At 37.5% G+C, this 12069-nt stretch overlaps 1 protein-coding gene across 1 annotated transcript; it reads right to left on the bottom strand.

Moving 5' to 3' along the window:
• Positions 1–2109: 2109 nt before the first annotated feature.
• On the bottom strand, positions 2110–2787 carry LOC127741220 (uncharacterized). The gene has a single exon (XM_052253276.1). It carries the CDS (start codon positions 2785–2787, stop codon positions 2110–2112), a length of 678 nt encoding a protein of 225 aa, XP_052109236.1.
• Positions 2788–12069: the final 9282 nt, after the last annotated feature.

Raw genomic sequence — 12069 nt, 5'->3', positions numbered from 1 at the left:
CTCAGATTATAGAGCTTAAAGTCTTAAACAAAAGTCACAAAAGGTGGTTTTCTAAGAATATTTAAACCTAACTTAATCTTAATTCTAAGTCACATACTGCCATTCCTCCATACCTCTAGTTCCATCATGCATTTTCACAGACAAAAAAATAGATAAAGGCTAACACAAGAAGGTTACAATTACTGCAGGTAATAAATACACATTTAGCATGGCAAGTACATATAGGCATACCCAATTAAAGCACAAGCAAGTTGCTCAAGTAATATGTATATGATGCATGCCTGTCCTATGGCTGGTGAGGCTCATCTGTCAGTTATCCAGCCAACGCGACAAGTCTGAATTGTACTTAGACTGTCCCCCGACGTGCATCCCCAAGAGTCTATGCATATCTTTTTCTCAAATAATCAATATTACTCAATGGGGGTAACATTCCCGGGAATTTATATAGTGCCCGATCACACTTACGTCGTAGGGTCAATAGAGTATCGAGTTTTCAACCTAGTACACGTGGTGGCAAGCCACGGCACTTTATACAGGAAATTTCGTATCTCAGATCATTCAAATTCATAAGCCACATAAATAATTCAATTATAATTCATTAACATCCACATCATTCTCAATTGCATCTCATTCATCATCATACATCATCATACATCAATCATATTCAATCCTTATCCTTCATTATCACACCTCCCATTCCGTCCATCAATAGTTCCAATTCAAAACTTAATTCATTCTTTTCTAAATGAATCAAACTTAAAACATGCTCATTTTCTTAATAACTCAAAATCAAACCATATTACCTTTGAATCTAAATCTTTTTAAATAATCATATAAACAAAATCTCTAATTTTTTATAAAATTTCGGCAGCATCTCCTCTAAAACTCGGACTTTGCCACCCTTTTCGGGTCCAAACCTGCATTTTTTTCAATTCAACACACCCTTTCTCATCATCATAACAATCACCACAATAAATCTACCTCAGATCAACAATTATACTCATACAAGATTCAAATCCAACAACCAAAATTCCACTAAGAATCATAGTTCACAAAATTCTAGGCTTTTAATACAAAATACCTCATTATCACAATAACCTCTACAATAGTTATACCTCAAATCAATAATTCACCAAATCACCAGTTAATCCATAAGCACAAACCAAATATATTTGACAACAAATTACTAAACATTAACATACACCTGCATTCCAACTTATCCTATAATCATCTAGCCTAAGTTTTCACAGAACATTATATATTAAATGCAAGAAACCTAAACCATACATTGACCGATTTCCATGTTACGACCAAAGCTATTTATTCAAAACCAAGGCAGCCCTTCAAAACTCAACTAATCAGCTTCTTCCAAGTTCCAGTATTCATAATTTTAAGCTCCAATTATTTATTCACAACTTAATAGACATTTATAACACATATATACCCAATTTAATACTCAAAGCTCAAATTCAATGAAATTAAAATAGAATTATCGTGTCCTCACCTTACTCAAGCTTCACATAAGCAAGAGTGAACGTTTTCCTCAAGCTAATTGGATCCTAAAACATCATAAATTAAAGAAATTCAACCTTCCCATTAAAAATTCGAAAATTGGGAGAAAAGAGGGCTGAGAGTGATTAAACAAGCTACCTGTGAAATTGTTCCAGTAGAAATGTAGAGCTCGACGCGGTGGACGTGTGGCCGTAAATGGTGCGGCGATCGGAGCTCGGACAGAGAAGTTACTGCGTTCAGAGTTCACCGTAAGGGTTTGCGATAATTTGCATTTTCTCCTCCCCTGTAAGTGCTTCAGCTTCATTTACACTGAAATGAGGGAGAAGAAAGTCTTGGGTTCATTTAATAGGTTGGTCCAGTTGGACCAACGGTCTGGTTTGGGCACGGTTCAACCGGTTCGGCCTTTTCGGTCCAAGACCGTTTTCTTCGAAATTAGTATCAAAATTCTTGTTTCGATGAGCTCTATCCTAATTTGATATAATATTCACGTTTCTAATCTACCTTATTAAAAACTAATTTCTTGACTAAATATCTACTAATTAATCAGGGTTTACAGTCTACCCACTGAACAAAGAATTTTGCCCTCAAAATTCAAATCTAGTTACCTGAAAAGAGATATGGATAGTCCTTTCGCATATCTGATTCGAGCTCCCAGGTATGTTCCTCGATACCAGCTCGACTCCAAGCTACTTTTACCAATGATACTTCCTTCCCGCGTATTCGTTTAATATTAGTTTCATCAATTCTCACTGAAATTACTGGAAGTGTTAGATCTTCTCTCACTTGGATTGCTTCTGGTTCCAGAACATGACTTGCATCAGGAGTATAATTCCGTAGCTGTGGCACATGGAACACCTCGTGTAGGTTCGAAAGATACGACAGTAAGGCAATTCTATAAGCCACTAGTCCAATTCTCTTCAGGATCTCAAACGGTCCAATATAACGGGGATTCAGTTTCTTAGTATTAATAGCTCTTCCCACTCTAGTGGTTGGTGTAACTTTCAATAAGACATGTTCCCCTTCTTCAAACTCCAAAGGCTTTCGCCTCTGATCAGTATAGCTCTTCTGGCGGCTTTGGACTATAAGCATTCGATTACGAATCTTCTTTATCTGCTCAGTCGTTTTAGTTATCATCTCAGGCCCTAATAAACTCCTTTCTCCTATTTCATACCAACACAACGAAGATTGACATTTCCTGCCATACAGAGCCTCATATGGAGCCATTCGAATGCTCGCATGATAGCTATTGTTATAAGCAATCTCCACTAATGGCATATACCGATCCCAGCTTACTGGCTGGTCCAAAACACAAGCCTTAGTATATCCTCCAAGGTCTGAATAGTTCTCTTTGACTGACTATCTGTTTGAGGGTGATACGTAGTACTCAAGCTTAACTGAGTCACAAATGCACGCTGAAAAGCTCCACCGAACCTTGATGTGAAATAAGGATCTTTATCAGATATAATGGTAGAAGGCATGCCATGTATCCTGACAATCTCTTTGATATACATTCGAGCCAATTCTTCCATTGTGAAACTTATCTGGATAGGAAGAAAATGAGCTGATTTCGTCAGTCGATCCACAACCACCCAAATAGCGTCACAACCAGACTGGGTTCTCGGGAACCCTATCACAAAATCTATTGCGATACTCTCCCATTTCTATTGTGGAATCTCCAAAGGATGAAGGGTCCCTGATGGTCTCTGATGCTCAGTTTTAACCTTCTGACACGTTAAACATTTAGATACGTGCAATGCCACATCATTCTTCATCCGTGGCCACTAGAACATTGCTTTCAGATCTTGATACATTTTGGTGCTTCCTAGATGAATTGAGAACCTGCTCTTATGGGCTTCCTTCAAGATTCTTTGTCGTAGGTCTCCAATATCTGGCACAATTATCCGATTCTTGAACCTCCACAAACCATCCTATCTTTCTGACACTCTCCACTGTTTTTCCTTGTTCAACTGCTGGTAATACCTTACATAACGCTTCACTGTCTCGATGAGCCTTCAGAAGTTCTGATTTAAAATCACTTGAAATATGCAACTGACTCAATCACAAAATTCTAAATTCTTCTCTAATTCCCAAATTCAAACCTTGAAATGCCCTTAGTAATTCTTCTTGTCGTAGCATCATCCAAGCCGCATATAAAGATTTCCGACTCAAGGCATCCGCCACAACGTTCGCTTTTCCTGGATGATAATTCAATTCAAAATCATAATCTTTCAGAAGCTCCATCCACCTCCTCTGACGCATATTCAACACTTTTTTCTCAAAAAGATACATCAAACTTTTATGATTTGAGAAAACATGAAACCTAACGCTATAGAGGTAGTGCCTCCAGATCTTTAAAGCAAATACAACAGCAGCAAGTTCCAAATCTTGTGTCGGATAGTTCATTTCATGCGGCCTTAACTACCGTGAGGCGTATGCTACAACATTCTAGTGCTGCATCAGAACGCACCCCAAACCTTTCAAAGATGCATCACAGTACACTTCAAACGGTTCACTTGGTTCCGGTAATACCAATACAGGTGCAGTAGTCAACCTGTGCTTCAATGCTTGAAAACTCTCTTCACACTCCGGAGTCTAGATAAAAGGCGTATCCTTCCTAGTCAATTTAGTTAAAGGTAAGGCGAGCTGTGAAAATTCCTTAATGAATCTACGATAATACCCCGCCAGACCTAGGAAACTCCTGATTTCTGTCACTGAAGTTGGTCGCTCCCAATTCATCACTGCTTCCACCATAGCAGGATCCACAACTATTCCCTGCTTACTCACCACGTGGCCGAGAAACTTCACTTCACTCTTCCAGAACTCACATTTACATAACTTAGCGTACGACTTCCTGTTCCTCAGAATTTGCAACACAATTCACAAGTGATCATCATGCTCCTCTTCAGTCTTAGAATAAACAAGAATGTCATCAATGAAGACAATAACAAACTTGTCCAGGTACGGTCGGAAAATCCTGTTCATATAATCCATAAATACTACCGGAGCATTGGTTAACCCGAAAGACATCACTGTATACTCATAATGAGCATAAGGGTTTTGAAAGCAGTTTTCGGAATATCCTCATCTCTAACCCTTATCTGATGATAACCGGATCGCAGATTAATCTTAGAAAACACACCAGCACCCTATAACTGATCCATTAGATTGTCGATTCTAGGCAACGGGTATTTGTTCTTCACAGTGATCTTATTCAACTGCCGATAGTCGACACACAACCGCATACTCCCATCCTTCTTCTTTACCAGTAACACTGGCGCTCCCCACGGAGAAACACTTGGTCGGATAAAATGCTTACCCAACAGATCTTCCAGCTGAGCTTTCAGTTCAGCCATTTCTAAAGGTGACATCCTGTAAGGAGTAATCAAAATCGGACCGGCTCTAGGCACCAACTCAATTGTGAATTCCATTTCCCGATTAGGGGGAAATTCATTAATATCATCTGGAAACACATCTGGAAATTCACATACAACCGGAATCTGCTCTAAACTCTGATCATCACCTAATACTCCTGTAGTTAATAACATAATACCTTAGCATTCAGTCCCTGAACAGTTTACTATCATAGAGTTCAAATAGTAACTATTCAGCACAACCAGCACTTCTGACCTTTCCGGCATAAACTGTACTAACTTCTCAGAACAATTAAGCAAAATAGGATTCTTAAATAACCGATCTCCCGACTATCACAGCGCCACCTGCCTACAGGATACATCGTGTCCCCTGTCACCAATACTGAGCCTCACCTTGAAGTTGATAAGTTCCAAATTCAACCTATTGCTCCTCAGAAACCTGTTGGGCCTGCAATGCTCGTTCCACAGCCTGAATCCAATTATCTGCATCAGTGGGATTTGAGGTTCCCCTGAAGGTTGGAGGGTAAACTTTCAGAAATGTAGCAAGTGTCATAGGACCATCCTCATCATTATTATTCCCGTGATTACCCTGGTTTATCTGATTATCCAGTGCCTCGGTTGTTGACTGCATAGCTGCAGCCATATTTTCCAAGGCATCCATAAAGTCTACCGAATTATTCCCTACCGGATTACCGGACTAGGAGTAACGGTGGCTATCCTACCTCTACCTCGCCCGTGACCGCATCTGCGAGTCGACATCTGGTCCTTATACACACTAAATAAGTGATATTAAGTTGATCAGTCTTAATATCACTAGTCTAATGCTTTAAGTTCCAAATGCATGCTCACAAAAATTTATGCCATATATATTAATCAGATATCCTAATAGCACATAAACACATATACAGAGAATGCACATAAGCACAATCAGTCCGTCTCCCAGGCTGTATAGGAACGAACTGCTCTGATACCATAATGTAACTACCACATTAAGCTTTACGCTTAAGTCGTAAAATAGAGGTGGTGTGGTATTACGACCTCTAAAATAAAATGAGTACATATAATAGCAGAAGAATTATAATATGCTAGGAGCCTTGAAAAATAGAGGAAATAAAAATCGCAAAATAAAAGCGCAACGCTCAAGGAACGAGTTAACTTGCGTGCTAAGAAAACCATAACTATTAAACATATGATAACAGAAGTAGGAATAGAGTGTCAAAGATACAAAATAACAAGCTCCTAACTCAGCCTGCGAAGTCAAGACTGGCCGGAGAATATTTACACATATATATATACATATCCAAAACCCAAAAGTACATATACACAATCCTGCCTCTCCATAAACCTCTAAAAGGATAAAAAAGAACAAGTTATGCAGAGAGAAAGCTAAGTACATATATATATACATACATACATCACTGTACAACAAAACTATACAACAACACTATCCAGTAACCCCTCCACTTTAAGAGTCCAAACGCCTAACGAGATGGCTCCCGACCTGCATCTGAAAAACAACAACATAGTATGGAATGAGAACCGGAGGTTCTCAGTATGGTAAAGGTGCCACACACATAATATATAAGATCCTGGGAATGCCAGAGGAAATCCTAGAATGCCGACTCTTAGATTATAGAGCTTAAAGTAATAAACAGAAGTCATAAAAGGTGATTTTCTAAGAATATTTAAACCTAACTTAACTTAACCTTAATTCTAAGTCCCATACTGCCATTCCTCCATACCTCCAGTTCTATTATGCATTTTCACAGACAAAAAAATAGATAAAGGCAAACACAAGAAGGTTACAATTACTGCAGGTAACAAATACACATTTAGAATGGCAAGTACATATAGGCATATCCAATTAAAGCAAAAGCAAGTAGCTCAAGTAATATGCATATTTTACATGCCTGTCCTATGGCTGATGAGGCTCATCTGTCGATTATCCAGCCAACCCGACAAGTCTGAATTGTACTTAGATTGTCCCCCGACGTGCATCCCCAAGAGTCTATGCATAGCTTTTTTTCAAATAATCAATATTACTCAATGGGGATAACATTCTCGGGAATTTATAAAGTGCCCGGTCACACTTACATTGTAGGGTCAATAGAGTATCGAGTTTTCAACCTGGTGCATGGTGGCAAGCCACATCACTTTATCCAGGGAATCTCGTATCTCAGATCATTCAAATTCATAAGCCACATAAATAATTCAATTATAATTCATCAACATCCACATCATTCTTAATCGCATCTCATTCATCATCATACATCAATTATATTCAATCCTTATCCTTCATTATCACACCTCCCATTCCGTCCATCAATAGTTCCAACTCAAAACTTAATTCATTCTTTTCTAAATGAATCACACTTAAAACATGCTCATTTTCTTAATAACTTAAAATCAAACCATATAACCTTTGAATCTAAATCTTTTTAAATAATCATATAAACAAAATCTCTAATTTTTTATAAAATTTTGGCAGCATCTCCTCTAAAACTCGGACTTTGCCACCCTTTTCTGGTCCAAACCTGCACTCTTTTCAATTCAACACACCCTTCCTCATCATCATAACAATCACCACAATAAATCTACCTCAGATCAACAATTATACTCATACAATATTCAAATCCAGCAACCAAAATTCAACTAAGAATCATAGTTCACAAATTCTAGGCTTTTAATACAAAATACCTCATTATCACAACAACCTCCACAATAGTTATACCTCAACTCAATAATTCACCAAATCACCAGTTAATCCACAAGCACCAACCAAATATATTTGACAATAAATTGCTAAACAATAACATACACCAGCATTCCAACTTATTCTATGGCCATCTAGCCTAAGTTTTCACAGAACATTATATAATAAATGGAAGAAACCTAAACCATACCTTGGCTGATTTCCACGTAACAACCATAGCTATTTATTCAAAACCAAAAGGCAGCCCCTCAAAACTCAACTAATCAGCTTCCTCCAAGTTCCAGTATTCACAATTACATGCTCCAATTATTTATTCACAACCTAATACACATTTATAACACATATATACCCAATTTAATACTCAAAGCTCAAATTCAATGAAATTAAAATAGAATTATCATATCCTCACCTTACCCAAGCTTCACATAAGCAAGAGTGAACGTTTTTCTCAAGCTAATTGGATCCTAAAACATCAGAAATCAAAGAAATTCAACCTTCCCATTAAAAATTCAAAAATTGGGAGAAAAGAGGGCTGAGAGTGATTAAACAAGTTACCGGTAAAATTGTTCAGGTAGAAATGTAGAGCTCGACGCGGTGGACGCATGGCCACAAACGGTGCGGTGATCGAAGCTCAGACGGAGAAGTTACGGCGTTCGGAGTTCACCGTAAGGGTTTGCGATGATTTGCATTTTCTCCTCCCCTGTAAGTGCTTCAGCTTCATTTATGCTGAAATAAGGGAGAAGAAAGGCTTGGGTTCATTTAATAGGTTGGTCCGCTTGGACCAACGGTTTGGTTTGGGCCCGGTTCAATCGGTTCGGCCTGTTCGGTCCAATCTTGGACTATTTTCTTCGAAATTAGTGTCAAAATTTTTATTTCGATGAGCTCTATCCTAATTTGATATAATATTCATGTTTCTAATCTTCCTTATTAAAAATAATTTATTGACTAATTATCTACTAATTAATCGGGGTTTACATTATTTATATTAATTATTTATATTTAAATAATTTTTAAAAAATATCATGAAAAATTAAAGATAAAAATATAATTAATAAATTTAATTTCAAAATATCATGTATCCTGAGTACATAGTGTCAGTTTTTTTTATTAGGAGTGGTTCAGTTTTTAAATTCTGTTGTGGGTAAACCCATTTTTTAATAAAAGAAAAACAGGGGCAAAAGAGGAAGAAAGAATTGGATACTAAATCTGTGTATCCCCATTATATATTGGTATAGATGCTAACCAAGAAAATGCAACTAAAAATTCTAAAAGACATGGTAATAACAGAAAAATTGAAATATGAAAGTGTTGAGATTAGAATTTTTTCACCTAAAATTGGCCGATCGGTCGAACCACCTCCCCACACTTAAAAGTTTGCACCGTTCTCGGTGCATATGAAGTCAAGCGGAGTGGAAGGAGTCGTCATCACCCCACCTTCATCTGGTGGGTCATCTGGCTGTTGCATATGCTTTTCTTTGCTTTCCGTTTTGCTTATGGTGACTCGTCTTGAAAGATAGAAAACAAGATAGTAAGAAGAGTAAATGCAAAAGCAAGAAAGCATAGACTGTTGGAATGAAGTAAGAATTACTAAAATGAAGTGAGTTAATAAGGTTGTGACATTGATGAAAATAGTGCGTGAATTCTAAGTTGTGTGCGGATTAAAACTCACACATTAGCATTTGAAAGCTATGTCACAACTACCCAAAAGAAGTATGTATCGCTCATTTTAGTGTGCTTGAGATACTTCAAAGAAAACTTGTAAGTTAAGACAAACAAACAAGTAATAAAGGAGTATAAAAGCACTCAAGCAAGAATTAAGCAATTGTGAAATAGATAATGAATGGACATTGAGTGATGTGCAAGAAAATTTAATGGATCAAATGAAATATGAAGCTCACACATCAATCAATGACACACATTGAGTTTTTGTTCGCATCACCGAATTGACATAAAGTGGGAAACATAGTTGCTATGCAACTTAGGAAAGGAGAGATATAAGGTAAAATCAATCACATAGCAAGTATGGTCCATATAACTTGAGAATTACAAAAAGATGTCCCTAGGTGAGCTTACAATCCAATTTCACAATTCCACAATATCGATGCACAAATTTGGTGATGTAAATAAAAGCCAACATAAGCAAGCATCACCTAACAACAAATGCATCAAATAGAAGCAAATTGCCTAATGATAGATAATGAAATCAAATCACATGGTGGCTAAAACATGCAATTCAAAAGTTTTAAAAAGCTTTGAAGGCAATTTTATAAGTACTCGATATGCACAAAATTAAGCATGAAGAATTCAATACCAAGCAACAAATTATAACCTCAATAAAGGAATCCAACAATGAACGTTCACAAAAACGATGCTAAAATAGCATCATGTCGGTAATCAACAGCAATATCTCAACACAATTAACAAATCAAATAAATAATCCAGCACTTATCACCAAAAGATAACCTATCCTAACCAATTAATCTACTAAAATAGAAAATTCAAACTAACTAACTAACGAATAGAGATAGAGGTAGATAGTGAATGATGATTATGGATGGTGGTTGAATAAGGGAAAAAAGAGAAGAGATGAGAAGAGAAAAGAAGAAAAGAAATGGAGAGAAGAGAAGAAAAGAAAAGAAAAGTTTATGAAAAAGGGGAATCACGCGTACGCGGAAGGTCATGCGTACGCGTGATTTGATTTTTTTAACATAATATATATCTCGCGTACGCATCAGTAGAGCCGCATATGCGGCAGTTTGCCACTGTCTCAGTCACTCACGTACGCGGATGGGAGCCGTGTACGCGATATGGTCTAAAAACACAAGGATGCGCACGAGGCAAAACTTGACGGGGGAAATTGTTAGGTTGCACATACACGTGGATCATGCATATGCGTGAGAAGGTGCTTTGTTTTTAAAGATTTTTCAACTTTTTATACCGAATCAAGCATTCCTAACATCTAAAAAATCACCTAAATACTGCCAAACCTTATTGAACACACTAGACTGCCAAATAAACTCAACCAACCATGCTAAACATGAAATTAAACTTATTTACTAATATATACAAAAGAGAAAAATGAAAAGAATTTACCATGGTGGGGTGTCTTCTACCTAGCACTTTTGTTTATTGTCCTTAAGTTGGGGACAATTGGTGAGCTCCTTGTTATGGTGGCTTGTGTTTGAACTCGTCCTTCAACTTTCACCAATGCTTGGACTCTATGTATGCTCCAAAACTCCACTTGATATCCACCAATCCTTGATGAAGTTCAAAACAAGCTAGGAGCTCCTAAAATTGACCTTTCTTTTATAATCCGGGATCCCATATCTTGTTTTCACACCCGTCTTCAAATTGATCATTACAATCCCAATCGAGTGGCAAGCATTCTGAGTTCTTATAAAGACACCCAAACATCTTTCTAGACCCATTTAATGTAGTACTACTTCAACCATGGGACCTAAGACTTGAGAGTTCAACCTTAATGAGCTTAACATTATTTTGTCAACCACTACACAACTCTCTTTTACTCTTCAATCCAAAAAGAGTTCTAAGTTGAGCATTCGTTTCAAGCAAAGCATATTCAAATGGGACAATAAAGCTAAGAGTTATGAATTTTGCCCACTCAAATAATATGATAGACGGTTGCTTAGTGAGAGAGGCTCCAACCGGCTTTGGTAAGGTGATTATAACTTCCTTTTCCTCTTCTTGAATTACTTCCACCTCTTGACAAGCTTCCCCAATTTCAATTCCTTGTTCACCAACTTCTTCTACACATTCCTTATTGCTCAAGTCATGTGTTGGAGGTTGTGTATGGTCCTCCTTATCATCAATTTCGTAACATAATGAGGAAGGTTCGACAATCTCAAATAGCACATTGGTTGGTATGGAATCATCTTCAATGGTGGGGCTTGCCACTTGCTCAACTTCTTCCAATCTTTCATCATTCACAATATGCCTTGAAGGTTGCTGATGAGCGGATAATTTGTACGCTTTTTGGCATTGTTTTTATATAGTTTTTAGTAAGTTTGAGCTACTTTTAGGGATGTTTTCATTAGTTTTTATGTTAAATTCACATTTCTGGACTTTACTATGAGTTTTTGTGTTTTTCTGTGATTTCAGGTAAATTCTGACTGAAATTGAGGGATTTGAGCAAAACTCTGAAGAAGGCTGACAAAAGGACTGCTGATGCTGTTGGATTCTGACCTCCCTGCACTCGAAATGAATTTTCTGGAGCTACAGAACTCCAATTGGCGCGCTCTTAACGGCGTTGGAAAGTAGACATCTAGGGCTTTCCAGCAATATATAATAGTCCATACTTTATTCGAAGAATGACGACGTAACTTGGCGTTGAACGCCAAGTACAAGCTGCTGTCTGGAGTTAAACGCCAGAAAAACGTCATGATCCGGAGTTGAACGCCCAAAACACGTCATAACTCGGAGTTCAACTCCAAGAGAAGCCTCAGCTCGTGGATT

Source organism: Arachis duranensis, chromosome 8, assembly GCF_000817695.3.
Source record: "Arachis duranensis cultivar V14167 chromosome 8, aradu.V14167.gnm2.J7QH, whole genome shotgun sequence".
Taxonomy (NCBI): Eukaryota; Viridiplantae; Streptophyta; class Magnoliopsida; order Fabales; family Fabaceae; genus Arachis; species Arachis duranensis.
The sequence above is the reverse complement of the archived record's forward strand: the minus strand, read 5'-3'. Positions and strand labels throughout refer to the sequence as shown.